Genomic DNA, 20,610 nt, shown 5'->3' with positions numbered 1-20,610 from the left:
ACATTTGTATTAAATGTGTGGGTCTTCTTTCTAAGAATACAATTTGATCTTTAGACATTCACAGAATGATAGTGTATAAGTTTTGTTTGCTGCTATAACAAATTACCACAACTTGGTGGCTTAAAACTACAGGAATATTGTGTTACAGTTTTGTAAATCAGAGGTCTAGTATGGATATCACTGGGCTAAAGCCATGGTGTTGGGCAGCATATATTCTTTTCTGGAGGATTTAGGGAAGGATCCATTTTCTTGCCTCTCAGAGGCTGTCCACATTCCTGGGCTTGTGACCCTCTTTTGTCTTAAGTACCACAACAGAGGCTGAGTTCTCACATTGCATCACTCTGGTCTTGCTTCTGTTGTCACATATCCTCTGATTTTTCTGTCTCTGTCTTCCACTTTTAATCACTGTGATTACATCGGCCCAATCAGATAATCTGGGATAGTCTCCCTATTTTAAAGTCAGTTGATTAGAAGTTTTATTCTATTTGCAGCCTTAATTCCCTTTTGTCAGATAAAGTAATGTATTCACAGCTTCTGGGAATTAGGATGTGGACATTTTGGTGGGGATGTGGGTGGAACATTATTCTGCCCACCATGGATGGTTACTTTGCAGTGTAGTATAGAAGAAAGGGCTTTGGAAGGCAGATCTGGATCTGAATTTGTTCATATCATTAACTGGTTATGTCCCTCACTAAACTGGTAAGTCACCCAAACTTTCTGAACCCATTTCCTCAGATGAAAAATGGAAATTATAGTACCTACTTCATAGAGTTGTTTTTTACCTTTAAATGAGAAAATAAAGTTCTTACTACATGCCTGACAAGAGATAGGACTAAATAAACATAGCTATCATTATAATTAGAAAATCTAGAGTCATATTCAGGACCAAACAATCCAAAAGAGTGTGTCCCGGATGCATGGAAGCATCTGTGCTTGATATTTCCTGTGGTTTCATTTTTCCTTTAACTCTCATTGAATGGTTACCGCAAATCCTCTCAAAACTAAACAGTGTGTTGATCCTAAATAAACACACAAAACATGAATGAAGATACACTTTATTTTACTTTTAGCCTCAGCTAGTTTCTTTTCATAGATGGTGTTGTGAATGGAGAACAAAGAATGAAATATGAATAGTCCTGATTTATCTCCTATTTGTTCTTTCATAGTTTTCCCCTGGCCACAAAAACCCGTTTCTTCATTTACATTCAGTGGGAAAACCTCAGTTTTTTCTGTTCATTTTCACATATGTGCCTTTTCCCATGATGGTTATGGATCTGTCCCTGCACAAAGAATCAGTGGCAGTGGTCGTTGCAGTTGCCTTTTAGCTCTCAGAAAGCTAATGAGTGACCTATTATGTTCAAAGCCCTTATTAACTAGCCATTAAAAATGATATTATAGAATATTTAGTGTTGTGGAAAAATATTTACAATGTATTAATAAGTAGAATGGGGAAGTTACACACTGAGATATGGTATTTGATGCCATTGTTTGGAAAAAAAAAAAACCAATGTTCACAAATAGAAAAAGGCCTGGAAGGATCAGTGGTTATCTCTGGGTGGTAGGATTATAAGTGGTTTTACTTGTTTGATTTTCCACATTTCTGAATTTTCTCCAATACAAATATATTGTTTTTATAATAGTAATTTTTTTTTTAATGTAGACATCTGATGGTGGTATATAGCTCCTGAGTCAGAAGCTTGTTTAGAGCAGGCCCCAGGAAGCCTGATGAAGGACTGCAGTGACATTGTGGTGGTGGTACTCAGCTGATTGGGCCAAGCTGTGAGGTGTGCACTGGGAAGCAGGGACATAGCAACTAAGTTCAGCCTAGAAATGCTGAGAGACATGTTTCTTCAGCACCCTTCCTCATTGATTGAAAATGGTTTATTTAAGAAAAGGAGATGCATGTTACTTAAGGAACACCTCCAGTTATGCCTGGGAAATGTAATATTAAAGAAATATGGGAGACCTATTAGCAGAAACAGAGCCGAAGGTAGAGAAACTGAATAAACAAATTATCTTAGTAGCCAAACTGTACACTGTAATGTGTATTCTTGAAATTTTATTAAGGACATTAAAGTGTTTTAGTGGATAAGTTTCCTTACTTGAGTTATGTGAGCCATTTAAATTCATTTATATATGTTACTTAACTTTGTTCTTAACAAAATTTGCTTCATTAACAATATAGTCCATTAATTCATTCAACAACACTTACTGAACACCTGTCTTATGCCAAGCACTGTGCTAGGTGCTGAAAATATAAAAAATAGTCTATAAGCTAGACCTCTTGTGCCAAAAAATTAGCCAAGTGGTGAATACAGAGGCAAAGTTCTTGAAGGAAATTAAAAGAGCTACTCCAGTGAACACACAAATGATAAGGGAAAGCAGCCTCATTGTTAATATGGAGAAAGTTTGAGTAGTCTGGACAGAAGATCAAACCAGCCATGGGATGTCTGGGTGGCTCAGTAGGTTAATTAAGCATCTGACTTTGACTCAGGTCATGATCTCATGGTCCATGGGTTTGAGATCCGCATCAGGCTCTGTGCTGACAGCTCAGAGCCTGGAGCCTGCTTTGAATTCTGTGTCTCCCTCTCTTTCTGCCCCTCCCCCACTCACATTCTGTCTCTCTCAAAAATAAATAAACATTAAAAATATTGAAAACAAAAAAAGATCAAACTAACCATAACATTCCCTTAAGCCAAAGCCTAGTCCAGAGCAAAGCCCTGACTCTCCTCAATTTGTTGAAGGCGGAGATAGATGAGGAAGCTATTTTCAAAAGAAAATCTTGAAACTAGCAGAGGTTGGTTCATAAGGTTTAAAGAAAGAAGCCATCTCCATAACATAAAAGTGCAAGGTGAAGCAGCAAGTGCCGATTTAGAACCCATAGCAAATTATCCAGAAGATCTAGTTAAGTTAATTAAGTTAATTAATTAATGAAGGTGGCTGCACTAAACAGATTTTCACTGTAGATGAAAACAGCCTTCTTTTGGAAAAAGTTGCCATCTAGGACTTTTTATAGCTAGAGAGGAGAAGTCAATTCCTGACTTCAGAGCTTCAAAGGACAGACTGACCCTCTTGTTAGGGGCCAATGCAGCTGGTGACTTTAAGTTGAAGCCAGTGCTCATTTATCATTCTGAAAACCCTAGAGAGCTTAAGAATTATGCTTATTTACTCTGCCTGTGTTCTCTAAATGGAGCAGCAAAGCCTGGACAACAGTATACCTATTTATAAAATGGTTTACTGAGGATTTTAAGCCCACTGTTGAGAGTTACGGCTCAGGAAAAAAATTCCTTTCAAAATACTGCTGCCCATTGACAGTGCACCTGGTCACCCAAGAGCTCTGATGGAAGATATACGATGACATTAATGTTGTCTTCCATGCCTGCTAACACAACATCCAATTTGAACCCCATGGATCAAGGAGTAATTTTGACTTTCAAGTCTTATTATTTAAGAAATACATTTCATAAGGTTATAAGTGACATACATAGAGATTTCTCTGGTGGACCTGGGCAAAGTAAATTGAAATCCCTTTGGAAAAGATTTGCCATTTTATTTTATTTTATTTTATATGGGGGAGGGCAGAGAGAGAGAAGAAGAAGAAGAGAGGGAGAGAGAAAAGCGGGGCTCGTGATCTACCCAAAGCTGGGGCACGAGCTCACCCGATGTGGACTTGAACTCACAAACCGTGAGATCATGACCTGAGCCACAGTCAGATGCTTAATGACTAAGCCACCCAGATGCCCCAAAGATTTGCCATTTTAGATACCATTAAGAACATTCATTAAATAAACTTAAAAAAAATTTTTTTTAGGGGAGTGTTTGAGTGGCTCAGTTGGTTAAACATCTGACTCTTGGTCTTGGCTCAGGTCATGATCTCATGGTTTTGTGAATTCGAGCCCCATATCCAGCTCTGTGCTGACAATACAGAGCCTGCTTGGGATTCTGTTTCCTTCTCTCTGTGCCCCTCCCCCACTCACGCTGTCTGCGTCTCTCAAAAGTAAATAAATAAACTTAAAACAATTTTTTAAAAAGAACATTTGTGATTCATGGGAAGAGGTCAAAATAACTTTAACAGGAGTTTGGAGGAAGTTGATTCTAACTCTGGTGGATGACTTTGAGGGTTTCAAGATTTCGATGGAGGAAGTTAACTGCAGATGTGGTAGAAATAGCAAGACAAGTAGAAATGGAGCTTGAAGATGGGATTGAATTGCTGCAATCTCCTGATAAAACGTGAATGGATGAGGAGTCACTCCTTATGGATGAACAGAGGAGTAGTTTCTTTGGATGGTATCTACTCCTGGTGAAGATGTCATGAAAATTGTTGAAATGACAGCAAAGGATTTGGAATATTACATAAAACTTGGTTGCTGGATTGTTTGAGGGGATGACTCCAATTTTGAAAGAAGTTCTGCTGTGGGTAAAGTGCTATCAAACAGCATCACATGCTACAAAGATCATTTGTTAAATGAAGACTTAACGGTTGCAGCAAACTTCATTGTCATTTTATTTTAAGAAATTGCCCCAGCCACCCCAAACTTCAGCAATCACCATCTGATCTGTCAGCAGCCATTATCACTGAGACAAGTCCCTTCCCTGCTCACTCTCTCTTTCTCTCAAATAAATAACCTTTTTAAAGTGTGAGATCATGACCGTGAAATCATGACCCGAACCAAAATCAAGAGTTGGGCACTTAACAGACTAAACCACCCAGGTGCCTCTAAACATTAATTTTATACACACGGGGCAACCAAAAAGTTCATTTGATTTGCTTTATAGCAGTATTTGCTTTATTGGGGTGGTCTGGAGCTGAATCCTTAATTTCTCCGACGTATGCATAAATATGCACATCCTATTGATTCTGTTTCTCTGGAGAACCCTCACTAACAGAGGGTAAAGGCAGAAAATAGGGAAAATTTCTGTAGTGTTAATTATCATTGGAAACAAAGCTTTCAGTTACCTAACACTACCAATGATTGAGTGAATATCTGGGCCTATAAGATCCTTTAGAGATGTCAGTAGTCTTTGTTTTCTTTTTCTTTTTTATTGAAGTATATTTGACATATAATATCCTACTAGTTTCAAGTATACACTGTAGTGGTTTGATATTTTTTTTAACATTACAAAATGATCCTCACAATAAGTCTAGTTACCATCTGTCACCATATGAAGTTATTATGATAATTATTGACTATATTCCCTATGCTGTATTTTTTATCCTCATGACTTATTTTATAAATAAAATAGTTTGTTTCTCTTAATCCTCTTTATCTGTTTCAGTACTCTGAATCCCTCTACTCTCTGGTAACCAACAGTTTGTGTCTTGTATCTATGAGTCTGTTTGTTTTGGTTTGTTTTGTTCTTTAGATTCTATGTAAAAGTGAAATCATATCATATTTGTCTTTCTCTATCTGACTTATTTCACTTAACATGATACCCTTTAGGTCCAATCTTACAAGTGGTAAGATTCCATTCTTTTTTAATGGCTGAGTCATATTCTGTAGTATATGTATACCAGATCTTTATCCATTCATCTCTCAATGGACACTTAGGTTGCTTCCCTATTTTGGCTATTGTACATAATGGTGCAGTGAACATAGGATGCATATCTCTTCAGATTGGTGTTTTTGTTTTCTTCAGATAAATACCCAGAAGTGGGATTGCTGGATCGTATGGTAGTTATATTTTTAATTTTTTGAGGAAACTTCATACAGTTTTTCCACAGTGGCTGCACCAATTTACATTCCTAACAGTGTTTGAGGGTTCTCTTTTCTCTACATTCTCACCAACGCTTGTTATTTTTTGCATTCTTGACAATAGCCATTCTGATTATGTGTGGGTGGTATGAGTGATATCTCATTATGGTTTTGATTTGTATTTCACTGATGATTAGTGATGTTGAGCATTTTTTCATGTGCCTGTTTTCTATCTGTATGTCTTCTTTAGAAAAATGTCTATTCAAGTCCTCTGCCCATTTTTCAATCTATTTTTTTTATATTAAGTTGCATAAGGTCTTTCTATATTTTGGATTTTAACCCCTTATTGGATGTTTGATTTGCAAATGTCTTCTCTGAATCAGGAGTTTGCCATTTTGTTTTGTTAATGCTTTCATTTACTGTGCAAAGGCTTTTTTAAGCTTGATATAATCCCCTTTATTTTAGCTTTTGTTGCCCTTGCCTGAGAAGACTGGTCCAAAAAAATATTTCTAAGACCAATGTCAAAGAGTTTACTGCCTATGGTTTCTTCTAGGAGTTTTATGGTTTTAAGTCTTACATTTAAGTCTTTAATCCTTTTTGAATTTGTTTTTGTATATAGTGTAAGGCAGTGCTCCAGTTTCATTCTTTTGCATGTGGCTGTTCAGTTTTCATTAACATTATAGAAGAGACTATCTTTCCCCTGTTGAATGTCTTTGTGTCCTTTGTCATAGATTAATTGGCCATATATGTGTGGATTCATTTTTGGGATCTCTTTTCTATTCCATTTGATCTATGGATCTTGATTACTATATCTTTGTACTATAGTTTGAAATCAGAGAGCATGATACCTCCAGCTTTGTTCTTCTTTCTCAAGTTCACTTTTGTTGAGATGTCAGTAGTCTTAACATCATTCCCTATTTTTTTCCATGCCTCCCTCTTTGGTTTCAAATCCATTTCATTCCATCCAACAAATATTTGAGTGCCAGTATGTGCCAGGTACTGTGGTAGGAGCTGAGGATAAAATGGTAAGAAAGTCTGCTATCGAGAAGTGTACCATCTGGTGGGAAAGACAGGATATAAACAAATGAATGCAGGGACAGTGAGGGCACAAAGGTTAGAGAGGTCAAGGAAGACTGCAAAGGAGGAAGTAACACTTGGGCAAACCACTAAAGCACAAAAGTGAACTCAACAGATAGACAAGGACAAAAAGGGGGAGGAACAGATCATTCCAGGCAGACAGAAGAATGTTAAAGAAAAACTAAAATTAATTGAGCACTTGCTAGATGCCAGATACTAAGTGTTTGTGTGTATTAACTGGTTTAATATTCTCAGTCTACCCTATGAGGTAATATTATTATCGCAACTTTACAGAAGAGGAAATAGCCAAAGAGGTTAAAACAAGTTGCCCAAGGTCATAATTTCAACAAGTTCTGCAGCTAAGATTCAAATCCAGGCAGTCTGGCTTCAATGTCCATTTTGTTTTGATTTGCTGTAAATTTCTGACTCTATGCTACTCTGTCTTCTTTAGTCCTGCATTAGCACATGGATTCATTAAATCTTAAAGCCAGTAGGGCTCTCAGATTATTTAGTCAGGTCGTTCTTGCACAAGGAAATTATACATTCAGATTATTAGGGAGGTTTTAAAAAATACCAGTGCCGGGGCGCCTGGGTGGCTTAGTCGGTTGAGCATCCGACTTTCTCTTAGGTCATGATCTCGCGGTTCGTGGGTTCGAGCCCCGCGTCGGGCTCTGTGCTGACTGCCAGCTCAGAGCCTGGAGCCTGTTTCAGTCTGTGACTCCCTCTCTCTCTGACCCTCCCCTGTTCACGCTGTCTCTCTCTCTCTCCTAGAAATAAATAAAACATTAAAAAAAATAAAAAAAAAATACCAGTGCCTAGCATTGTCTCCCCCTCTCACCTCCAAGCCACACAGGAGGAACCACAACTCCCCTTGTCCCATCTTTTTAAATTTTAAATTAAAAACATTTTTTCATGCTTTTATTTATTTTTGAGAGAGAGAGAGAGAGAGAGAGACAGAGTGTGAGCAGGGCAGGGGCAGAGAGACTGAGACACAGAATCTGAAGAGGCTTTAGGGTCTGAGCTGTCAGCACAGAGCCCAATGCTGGGCTTGAACTCATGAACCACGAGATCATGACCTGAGCTGAAGTCTGATGCTCAACCGAGCCACCCAGGTGCCTTTTTAATTTTAAAACTTGTGGTCAAATATGCATGACACAAAAAACTATCATATTTGCCATGTTTAAGTGTATAATTCAATGCCATTAATTACATTCACAATATGTGCAGCCATCACTACTATTTCCAAACCATTTTCCTTATCCCAAACAGAAACTCTGTAACTATTAAGCAAAATTCCCCATTTCCCTTCCTCCCAACCCCTGGTAACGTCTAATCTATTTCCTGTTTTTAAGAATTTGCCTATTCTAAATATCTCATTTAAGTGGAATTATACAATAGCTATCCTTTTGTGTCTGGCTTATTTCAATTAGCATAATATCTTCAAGGTTTGTCCATGTTGTAGTATTTGTTAGAACTTCATTCTTTTTTTATAGCTGAATAATATTCAATTGTATCAATATACCACATTTTCATTTTCCATTTGTCGGTTTGGGCACATAGGTTGTCCTCCCCTACTCCCAACCTCTGTCCACCAAATACACATGGAAGAACCACTACTTTTTATAAATTTTTTAAATGTTTTTTATTTATTTCTGAGAGAGAGAGAGAGAGAGAGAGAGAGAGACAGCGAGAGAGCAGGGGAGCGTCAGAGAGAGAGGGAGATACAGAATCTGAAGCAGACTCCAGGCTCTGAGCTAGCCGTCAGCACAGAGCCTGACGAGGGGCTCAAACCCACGAACCGTGAGATCATGCCCTGAGCCAAAGTCGGACGCTTAACCGACGAGCCACCAGGAGCCCTGAACCACTACTTTTTAAAACTTAACATTGTCGTACACAAAGAGAACAAAATGACAGAAGGAGGCAGAAGCTGAGTACCAAGTGGCAGAGGGAAAAGACCCAGAGGAGTGAAACTAGTGTACAACAACTAGTTTGTATGGCAAGAAGCCAGGTTTTAGGGTAGGATTCTCTGTGACAGAAGTGGTCATGGGATTGAGATTTTTTCTCCTACTTTCCATACAGATATTTTGTCATCATCACTCTAACTACCCGTCAGAAAACTTAAGATTTTTGGAAAATGAAAATAGGTTTTGTCTATTATGAAAGCAGAACGTGATCCTGACAGTGATAATACTTTGTCATTAACGCAGTGAGATACATATTTTACCTGAGATCATTTGCATGAGTAAGTGGTAGCTCCTTCTGGGCTAGATTGTCAGACAGGGCTCCTGTGAGAGATAGGAGTAAAAGTGAGAATGTAAAGTAGGGAAAGAGGGAAGGGATTGGGAAGAGGAAAGCAGAGCGGAATAGGGAGGAGAGGCTAATTTTGGGTACTGTGTGAGAAAGTTCTAAACAACCCTCTGGCACAAATTCTTTTCAACAATAGAACCTAGTGACCTGCTCCACATAGCCTATCTAGTGCCCTTCACATGAGTGTGTTCAGTAATGTCTACCAAATCAGTTTCTTTTGCCTCCTTTTAAGTTCTTTCAGTTCAAAGTGAGGTAGGCCATTAGCTTTCTCCAAAATTTTATTTGTTTCTCCAGTGCTCCCCTATTCCTAAACCTCCTAAGGTTTCACTTCTCCTCAAAGCTGAATTGACTCATGTTTAGTACTTAGCACATTATCTATACAAATGTAAATATCAGTATGCCTGGCTATTGATGGTATTATTGTTACTGACTTCTTCCACCTTTCCTTCTGTTTTCACTGGATTTTAGAGCCATTAGTTTTGCCTTTCTTTATTCTATTTGATTTTCCATTCTTGCTTTTATCCTATTTTTGATTGTTTCTGTTAGAGTACTGAAAATATTGTCATGGTATCTGGCTAAATCAAGGTTTTCTTTGTCTCTTTCTGATAGCTCATTGCAAGGATGCTTGAATCTAAGTATCACAAAAGGGGAAATGATTATTTGCCTTATATTCTGTTTTCCTAAGTGAGATGTAGATGGACCGTTGTTTGTCAAGCAATAATCTGATGCAATCTGAGTGATATTTTTATTGCAAGTCTGCCATTACATGTGATATATATGTCCTAAGTAATACATCTGACTTTCAGAATTTGCTCTAGAAATTTTGTTTTATATTTTTATAGAGGTAATATTCAGTTGGTTCACCAAAGGAGACTACTAGACTATATGTCTCCTCTTTTATTATTTAGTCTTCTGTCAAATTTGCCCATGGCAGGTTCCTATATAACCTGAGGATTTGATTGACGTCTTATACAATTAACTTTTCCTGTAGGCCCTCTTTTACATCTTCATAAACTGTTCAGTTTCATGATTTGATTTTATTACTTGCCACTTACATGCAACATGAATATTATCACACTTTACAAGAAAGGCAAACATTTAATTCCTTCTGATAAATTCTTCACTTCCTAAGTGTGCCTCATGCAAAAAAACAGCATGACCTTTATCTTCTACTCTGTTATTTCTCAGTTATTATCAGTATTCTTGTCTCTTAAACTCTATTAGTTTAAGAAGTGATTTTCTAGTTTGAGAAGTGGGAGTTTCAAAGCAAGTTCTTTGTCCTTCAAAGCAGTGTGCCTTTGCACACAAAAGTACAGGCTCAAAGAGTATTAATAAGTTACAAGGAAACTTAAATGCTGCCTCTAGTCCTCCTGACCTTTAGGAGTTGCAGTGGGGAAGAGAGAAGAATCCCTATTCAAAGAAGGGTGTTAAGAGTTATGCTAGCCAGGGTTCAGACTAAGGATGGGTAGGATCATGCTGACAGCCTTTGGGGCCTCTGAACATGGGCTCCCATCATCATTTTGGAGGGAGGAATGGGTTCTCTCAGCAGATCTCCGGAGGTATATGGAACAGCACAGAGCCTCTGCGTGTCCTGATGTCTCATGATATCCTGGAATGGTGGTTGTTGTGTCCTCCCTTTTAGGTGATCAGATAGGTGTAGTCTTTTCATTTTCACTCAGGGGCAAGATTGTCAAAGCATATTGGGTTAATAAAGTATCTTAGGGCTAGGCTGCTCAGGTTTAAGGTCGTAACCTATCAGTTCTTTATTTAAAAGCCAATTTTATTCATAAATGTCATGCTACATTAGTACCTACATTTAAACCACTATAATATAATCGAATCGTAGTTGCCAGTTTTATAGCTAATAGTTTTTACCACTATAGGGATCAGTCTGGTCACTAAAGAAAGAAATTCTTACCACCAAGTAGCATTTACTTTAGGTACGATAAGGGTATTGTCCCAAGGATTTCTACCAAGACAATAGGGATGTCAGTATTTTCGCAACTTTAGAAGAGAATTAATCATGGGCCTTATGCTGTGGAATGTAGCTTAGGAAACAGCTTCTTTTGGACAAAAATATTGGTTTCAGGCTTGCCACACTGAATTGTCCCCATTGTTCAAGCAGACACCAAACTGTGCAGCCTTTTAATCCATTTGTGTCAAGTACTTCAGCCCTGTGTCTGGCTTTACACTGACAGCACAGAGCCTGCTTGGGATTCTCTCTCTCTCTTTTAATAAACAAACAAACAAACCTATAAAAAAAAGACAAACTGATATTAAAGAGAGTTGAATCAAAAGATCCCAATGATTACCATCTAAAACTCTTTCTCTTGAAATAGAGATAATTATTACTCTAGTTAGCGGCAGAGCCAGAACTCAAAACCAACATTTCTGAGTTTTAAATTTCTTACCTTTAGAAAAAAAATTTTTTTCTCCTCCTCTTTACTTGATGAATTGTCACATATGTGTGAAGTCCCAATTCAGGTATCCTTTTTACCTGAAAACTTGCTAAGATTTCCCCCTTATCTGGGTTAGATGCCCTTTGTATGTACTCCAACAGCTCCCTGAACTTCATGTAGTTGCTCACATTATTAACTCATTAAAATATTAAATTTGACTTTACATGTCTCTTCCTCTAGTCTGAGAGCACTGAGTGCAGGAACCATGCCTATTTAATCTTTATATTTATAGAGCCTAGCATGATGCTGGACTTATGGTACCTCAATTAATATTTATTGAAATGAATATATGTTTTCTTACATGTGCCAAAATGTAAGAACTAGCCAGGGTTTCAGGTTTTCTTCAAGAACTGTATTCATGAGGGGCGCCTGGGTGGCTTAGTCGGTTAAGCGACTGACTTTCGCTTAGGTCATGATCTCGCGGTTCATGGGTTCGAGCCCCGCATCGGGCTCTGTGCTGACTGCCGGCTCAGAGCCTGGAGCCTGTTTCAGAGTCTGTGACTCCCTCTCTCTCTGACCCTCCCCAGCTCACACTGTCTCTCTCTCTCTCTCTCTCTCTCTTCTAGAAATAAGTAAAACATTAAACAAAAATTAAAAAAAAAGAAATGTATTCATGAAACCTAAAATTAATGAAAACTAGAGAGACTGAAGATTTTTATGTATCTTTTTAGCATAAGATGGCTTTTATCTTTTTAAAAAAATGTTTATTTATTTTGAGAGAAAGAGACACAGAGAGAGAGAGAGAAAGAGAGAGCACCCCCATACACCCAAGAGAGAGGCAGAGAGAGAGAATCCCAAGCAGGCTGCTCCATGCTGTCAGTGTGGGGCTCAATCCCACCAACTGTAAAATCATGACCTGAGCTGAAATCAAGTCGGACACTTACCTGGCTGAGTCATCCAGACACCCCTATACGATGATTTTTGGATCAGTGGGACACAATATAATATTAATAGTGTTGAAAAATACCTGTAATATATCTGTCATAAACTAATTCATGAATAGAAATGAACATAAATTGCACTGTGCAAATACTAGTTTAAAGTATGCAGTTGGACTAGGGTTAAATACACTAAAGTATGCCTAATAGGATGTAGAATAAACTTTTTATCTTGGAATTAGTGTCTATGAACTTAGGATGGAGGGCAAAGTGTTCTACTTTTGAAAGTCCATCAAGTAGGACCAGATATAAGAGACCTTTCACTTTAACTATCACTGAGATCCCTACTCCTTCTCATTCTTTAAAACACTGGGGAAGGCAGTGGGGTGTTCCAGTTATCTACTGCAGGTAACAGATTGCTCCAAAGCTGAGCAACTTAAACAACAATCATTTTATTATCTGTCATAGTTTCTATAGATCAGGAATTTGGAAAGGACTTGGCAGGGAGATTCTGACTCAGGGTATCTTATATACATGAAATCAGATGGGTGGCTACAGTTGGAACAGCAAGGGGTTAGAGCAGTTTGGGGTGGTGATGGCCAGGCATTTCTCCCTCTTTACATAGTTTCAGGACATTCCATGTGGTTCCTCTACATGGGCTAATTTGAGCATCCTCACACCTTGGTACCCTCAGAGCAGTCAGACTGCTTATCTGTTGGCTCAGAGCTCCAAACAAAAGTATTGCAGCTAGGAAGACATAGCTGTTCTACTTCTTATGACCTCACCTCAGAAGTCACAATATTTCACTTCTGCCATACTCTATTGGTTGAAACAGTCACAGAAGCCTACCTACTTTTAATGGGAAGGGATATAGACCCTGCCTCTCTATTTAGTAATGTCAAATTCACATTAAAAAAAAAACAAACCCAAACATGTTGTATGGGAAATACTAGATTTATGGTTCTTTTTGGAAAATACTGTCACAGGGATCATATTATCTATTATGGGTCTTTGGTTTAAGAAATATGTTATGCTTTTTCTTAATGGGAGAAGGGAAAGGCAAGTCCCCTCTTATAGCTGAGGGTGAAAGTTACCAGAACATTATGTATAGTGACTGAGTGTGCCTTCTCATTCTCCATTTCTAAGTCTGCATAAATAGCACATTTTAATTCGACTTTTGCTTGTTTGAATAAAGAGAAATAAAATTGGAGAGAAGGGGACAGCAGCAAACTCCACTGAGTGGTAAGGAGATGTGTTTCCTGGGGCCAAGTAAATACTGTTGGTACCTGCCCAAGAGAGATGTTCTCCAGGGAAGAGGACCTAGTAGCAAAAATCTTTGGGCCATAGGCCCTAGGGCAGCAGGTGCTCTCACATCAGAGATTTATGTAATGTGGAGGCCCTACAAAATTTACCCAAGATAGCCTGAATTTGGATACCTGCAACCTAGAAAGTACCAGTGACCTATCAGAGTTAACAGAGAAACAAAGACAACAATCAAAGAGTGAATTCCACTCCATGTTATCAGAATCAGGGTTCAGCCTAAGACCCAGAATCAGTAAGAGATTTATTACAAGGAGTTGGCTAATATAATTGTGGGGACTGGATAAACGAGTCCGAAGTCTGTAGGGCAGGCAGTCAGGAAGAGAAGATCAAGAACATGTTGGAATCCCATGAGCACAAGCTGAAGCTTTACCCACTGGCAATAGGAAAAGAAAATCAAGAGTAGGCTGGAGCCCTAAGGGAGTTAAAGGTTTGGAATCGTCAAACTCAAGAAAAGCCTAAGCCCTCTTTTTCAAAAAAAAAAAAAACAAAAAAAACTTTTTTTAATGTTTTATTTATTTCTGAGAGAGAGAGAGATAGAGAGAGAGAGAGACAGAGAGAGAGAGAGAGAGACAGTGTGAGCAGGGGAGGTTCTGAGAGAGAGGGAGACACAATCTGAAACAGGCTCCAGGCTCTGAGCGGGCAGTCAGCACAGAGCCCGACGCGGGGCTCTAACCCACAAACCGTGAGATCATGACCTGATTCGAAGTTGGATGCTTAACCAACTGAGCCACCCAGGCACCCCCTAAGCCCTCTTTTAACATGCTCACCCATTCATGTCAGGCCCTTACAGAACAGACTTTCTTTTGATTAACTTAAAGTCAACTAATTAGGGGTTTTTCTCACATCTGCAAAATACCTTCACAGCAAAACCCAGATTAGTTTTGATTAAATAATTAGGGAATATAGTTCAGTACAGCCAAGTTTATACATCAAAAAGCCATCACATAACAGCAGCCAATATAAAACATGTGTTCTATTCCTTTTCCTTTCTCCCTGTGCCAATACACCAGGGGAGCTAGAGTCTAGAACAGGGAGATGGAAGAGGTGTCCTAGAGGCAGAGTCATCATCCTTCTACAGACTACAAAGGGAGAGAATAGGAGCAGGAGCAGAATGGGAGACCACATTCTCTCCCTATCCATGCCCCTGGAGCTACAAATCTGGCCTGCAATGGGTAGGGGAAAGCTTTTAATGGATATGAGACAAAACTGTAACAACGGGCAGCACAGGAGAAGTTATGGGTTCTAAAAGAGATGTCATCAAGATACTTGCTAACTAGCAAGGAAAGGAGATTTTAACATAGAAATTTGAATACAAAGGTTGGTGAGCCTAAATGTCCATCAATTGATGAATGGATAAAGAAGATGTGGTTTATATATACATTGGAATACTATTTGTCAATGATAAAGAATTAAATCATGCCATTTGCAGCAATGTGGATGGAACTGGAAGGTATTATGCTGAGTGAAATAAGTCAGTCTGAGAAGGACACATTTCATGTTTTTGCTCATATGTAGATCAGGACAAACTTAACAGAAGACCATGGGGGAAGGGAAGGGAAAAAAATAGTTACAAACAGAGAGGGACGGAGGGAAACCACAAGAGACTCTTAAATATATAGAACAAACTGAAGATGGTTGGCAGGGGAGTGGGAAAGAGGGGGAAATGGGTGATGGGCATTGAGAAGGGCACTTGTTGGGATGAGCACTGGGTGTTTATATAAGCCAATTCAACAATAAATTATATTCATAAATTTTTTAAATGAATAAATACAATGACTGGAGATGAAATGCCACTGAGTTGAGAAAACTAAATAATAAAATGATTTAAGTTACAAAAATTAGAAGAACTACTTCAGATGTTAAACAAGGAAGGAAAAAATAAGAGGCTAGAGTGACGAGGGAAGGCTTGTTTCTAAAAGGCAAAATTTGGACTGTCCCTTCTTAAAAGATGAACAATATTTTGAAAGTTGGAGTGGAGGAAACTAGTGAGAATAAAGACTTTAGAGATACGACACGTACATGTGGGGAGTTAGGTCAGGGAGAGCATTTGACTGGTCCCAGCAGTATGTGTGTTAAAGGAGTCAAGTACTGATAGGGACTAGATGAGGTAGGGTCTGGAGAGCCAGGCAAAAGAGTTGAGAGTCAATGAGGTAGCCAGGAAAAAAATCACTGTAAGTTCTTAAAAGTGGGGAAAGCTTAAGGGAATGTTTTGTTTTGAATCTTTTAAAGACAGATTAAAGTGGCAGTGGTATAATATAGGTAGATTTTAAGGGAGAAGGGTTAGGATTCAAGGGATCTAGTTAGGATGCTGTTGCAATATTCTAGATAGGAATTCACAATAACCTGATCCAGAATCACAAAGGTAAAATGGAATTGGAGAAGAAAGGAAAAATCTGAGAAGTGTTTCAAAGACAAGAACTGCAAGACTGATAACCAAATGGAAGTGTGGCAGCAAAAAGGATAATTCAGAGTATTCCCTGGTTTCTTGTTTGGGGAACTGGAGAAATGGTGGGATCACCAAAAAAATGAGGAAGTTAGGGAAGGAAAATCTATGTGGGAGATGAAGACTATTCAATTTGGGATTATTGAAGCTAAAGTCACAACTTGATAAAAGTTGGAAGAAAAGAGATAGGGTACCAGGGTGGCTCAGTTTGTTAAGCATCCAGCTTTTCACTTCGGCTCAGGTCATGATATCACAGTTCCATGAGTTTGAGCCCCAGATAGGGTTCTGCACTGGCAATGTGGAGCCTGCTTGGGATTTTGTCTTTCTCCCTTTCTGTCTTCTGCCCCTTTCCTGCTTGTGTGTGCTCTCTCTCTCAAAATAAATGTTTAAAAATGTTGGAAGGAAAGAACATCATATTAGCTTGACAGCAATATGCAGAGATGACTGTAAGAGGGAGGTCTGGGCTAGGAAAGTGAATAACTTGGAGGCACACACAGGTGGTGTTTTTTCAAATGACTTCTTCCAACTGAAGATGGTGTTTAGAAGAGAAAAGAGTAAAAAGGTATGAAACAGTTGGCTACCCAGATGGTGTCAAAGAACAAAATAGGATTTGATTTCTAGACCATGGTTTAAGATCCTGGTGAGTTTTTGGCAAGGACAGGGAGTATGTCATAAGGACAAAAAAAAAAAAAAAAGGTTTTCTTTCTTTCTTTCTTTCTTTTTTTTTTAGAAGGGAGGGGAGGAATCATTGGGGAGGAAATAGGAAATTGGTCTTAGAAAAAGAGAAAGAGAATGAACAGGAAAGAGAACTGAGTGAACAAATATGTCTTGAAGAAAGAATTACAATGTAGAAGATACCTAGTGCTTTAAGAGAGTTAATTATAGGTAAAAGGAAACTGAATTCTTGTCAACATTTGTTGAGAGTTCATGATATGCCTGCACTGTGCCAAATTTTTTTATATGCATTATTTCATTTAATTAAAAAGTATTTTTTCCCTACTCAACAAAATGTCATGGACATCTTTCAGTGTCAGTAAAGATCTGCATTGTTGTTTGTAATGGATATATAGCATAGTATTTTATTTTATTTTATTTTAATTCATTAAAATTTTTTTTTATGTTTTATTTATTTCTAGGAGAGAGAGAGAGAGAGAGAGAGACAGCGTGAGCAGGGGAGGGTCAGAGAGAGAGAGGGAGTCACAGACTCTTGAAACAGGCTCCAGGCTCTGAGCTGGCAGTCAGCACAGAGCCCGACGCGGGGCTCGAACCCATGAACCGCAGGATCATGACCTAAGCGAAAGTCGGACGCTTAACCTACTAAGCCACCCAGGTGCCCCTATAGCATAGTATTTTAATGTATGAAGGGTCATTGTGGTAAGCTATAGTGAACCCTCCTATTCCTATATTTTTTCCACATTTTTTGTATTCTCTTTTCCTACAAGAACAGAACATCTTGTTTTAGTTTATAATTTATTTTTTGAACAATATTGTGATTCAAAAATAAAAATACAGAAAAGTATACAGTAAAAAATATTTTCTTCCATTTTTGTTCCTTGTTCTACCCTAATAATTATTAGTTTACTTTGTATCTTTCCATAATTTCTTTGTTATATAAACACATATAAAAATGTATTGTTTTTTCCTTTTTTTAAACACATAAGATAAAAAGCATCTTGTGATCACGTCTCTAGGATAAAATCTTAGAAGTGATTTTGCTGAGAGGTGCCTGAGTGGCTCAGTTGGTTAAGTGTCTGACTTTGGCTCAGGTTATTATTTCACAGTTTATGGGCTTGAGCCCTGTATTGGACTCTATGCTGACAGCTCAGAGCCTGGAGCATGCTTCAGATTTTCTGCCTTCCTTTCTCTCTCTGCCCCACTCCCTACTTGTGTTCTCTCTCAAACATAAATAAATACACATAAAAAAAAACCTTGAAGCTCTTTAAAAATAAAAAAAAAGAAATGATATTGCTGAGTTAAAGGGTACTTTCAGTCAAAATCTTAATACATATTAACCAATTGCTCATCAGAGAGGTAGTATACACCAACAATGCATGACTGTCACTAAATCCATTTATTTATGTATTTATGTACTTATTATTTTGTATTTTTAAAGTAGGCTCCACCCCCAGCATGGAGCCCAATGTGGGGCTTGAACTCATAACCCTGAGATCAAGACCTGAGGTGAGATCAAGAGTCAGATGCTTAACTGACCAAGCCACCCAGGCATCCCCATTTTATTTATTTTCTAATTTTGGTCTACCTATATATCTGAATGTGTATGGGGAGCCCGGAATAAATGTAGAAAAGACTATAATTTGTAATATAAAGCTAAATGTGATATTATACAGAAGGGATTATATAAAAAAACTTTGGATTTATCCATTTAAAATTTATAATAGACAAAAGAACACAGTAGAAAGGGAAGATTTTACCTAAGTTGTTTACTTCTCTGTGTTTTTCTTGGATGAGTAGAGAAACAGGTAGGAATGAAAAGATGGAAAAATATCAGTTGTTTGAGGTGTAAAGATAAGCAACAGAGCTGTGAGACAAAGAATAAGGAGAATGAGAAATAGGGGCAGACGTAGGATGAGAATGGAAAAAGTGCAGACAATTTCATTGGGCTTCCTACATCTGATAAGGCACTGTCAGATGTTCTTACTATTACTTTTTTTTTTTTAAAACTCCTGTTACAACCTCTACTTTCTATTATTAAATTGGTGTGTATGATTATAATAGAAATTAAAACTAAATTTCCACTTAATAAATATGTACATTGGTTTTTTTTTCTTAAATAGAATTACTTATCTGAAGAAATGAATACTTCTCCTTCCAAAAAATATCCAGTTAAAAAGCGAGTGAAAATACATCCCAACACTGTGATGGTGAAATATACTTCTCATTATCCCCAGCCTGGGGATGATGGATATGAAGAAATCAATGAAGACTATGGAAATTTTATGGAAGAAAATCCAAAGAAAGGCCTACTGAGTGAAATGAAACGAAAAGGAAGGACTTTCTTTGGAACCATGGATACTCGACCTCTGCCAACAGAAGACCCAGTGACCAATGATAATGGACAATTCCAGAGCTTTGCAGAAAAAAACATTTTTCAATCCAGAAAAATGTGGATCGTGCTGTTTGGATCTGCTTTGGCTCATGGATGTGTAGCTCTTATCACTAGGCTTGTTTCTGATCGTTCTAAAGTTCCATCCCTAGAACTGATTTTTATCCGTTCTGTCTTACAGGTCTTATCTGTGTTAGTTGTGTGTTACTACCAGGAGGCGCCCTTTGGTCCCAGTGGATACAGATTACGACTCTTCTTTTATGGTGTATGCAATGTCATCTCTATAACCTGTGCTTATACATCATTTTCAATAGTTCCTCCCAGTAATGGGACCACTATGTGGAGAGCCACAACCACAGTCTTCAGTGCTATTTTGGCTTTTTTACTTGTGGATGAGAAAATGGCTTATGTTGACATGGCTACCGTTGTTTGCAGCATCTTAGGTGTTTGTCTTGTCATGATCCCCAACATTGTTGATGAAGACAATTCTTTGTTAAATGCCTGGAAAGAAGCCTTTGGGTACACTATGACTGTGATGGCTGGACTGACCACTGCTCTTTCCATGATAGTATACAGATCCATTAAAGAGAAGATTAGCATGTGGACTGCACTATTTACCTTTGGTTGGACGGGGACAATCTGGGGAATATCTACTATGTTTGTTCTTCAAGAACCCATCATTCCCTTAGATGGAGAAACCTGGAGTTATCTCATTGCCATATGTGTCTGTTCTACTGCAGCATTCTTAGGAGTTTATTACGCCTTGGACAAATTCCATCCAGCTTTGGTCAGCACAGTGCAACACCTGGAGATTGTAGTAGCTATGGTCTTGCAGCTTCTAGTGTTACATATATTTCCTAGTGTCTATGATGTTTTTGGAGGGGTAATCATTATGATTAGTGTTTTTGTCCTTGCTGGTTATAAACTTTATTGGAGGAATTTAAGAAGGCAGGATTATCAGGAAATACTAGACTCTCCCATTAAGTGAGTACTTGATTATTACTTTGTTAACATTCACTTATTAATAGGTACACTGCCATTTTAATGTTTACCTATAAATGTCTTGTGTTATATAGTTGACAGAGTGCTATATAATATACAATTAATATATGGAGATGTAGAAAATTTAGTCTAATATATTCAAAATCAAGTATTAATAAATATGTGAAACACCATGAACCCAGTGTCTTTACTATTATTAACAAAAGGTCATTGTGGTAGGAGAATGTTAACTTTCATCACTAAAGAACATAGGACTTAAGGAAATGACCCCTTTTGGATGGAACTTTTGTGGTCCTAAAAAAATATTCATGCCCAATGTTCTGCAAATGTTCAACAAAAACCCTTAAATATTCAAAAATATTCA

The 20,610-nt window shown here is 38.0% G+C and overlaps 1 protein-coding gene across 1 annotated transcript in view; it reads left to right on the top strand.

Moving 5' to 3' along the window:
* Nucleotides 1-20,369, top strand: part of SLC35G2 (solute carrier family 35 member G2) — a 40,474-nt gene extending 20,105 nt beyond the window's left edge. The window contains exon 2 of the mRNA XM_039222703.1: nucleotides 18,976-20,369. Coding sequence (XP_039078634.1) covers nucleotides 18,994-20,232 — 1,239 coding nt within the window. The 5' untranslated portion in view covers nucleotides 18,976-18,993 and the 3' untranslated portion in view covers nucleotides 20,233-20,369. The remainder of the gene's footprint in view (nucleotides 1-18,975) is intronic.
* The last annotated feature ends 241 nt before the right edge of the window (nucleotides 20,370-20,610 follow it).

This window comes from Hyaena hyaena, unplaced genomic scaffold, assembly GCF_003009895.1.
Source record: "Hyaena hyaena isolate Hyena2069 unplaced genomic scaffold, ASM300989v1 scaffold_1176, whole genome shotgun sequence".
In the NCBI taxonomy this organism is placed as follows: Eukaryota; Metazoa; Chordata; class Mammalia; order Carnivora; family Hyaenidae; genus Hyaena; species Hyaena hyaena.
Note: the sequence above shows the minus strand (reverse complement) of the source record. Positions and strands in the feature narration are given on the sequence as shown.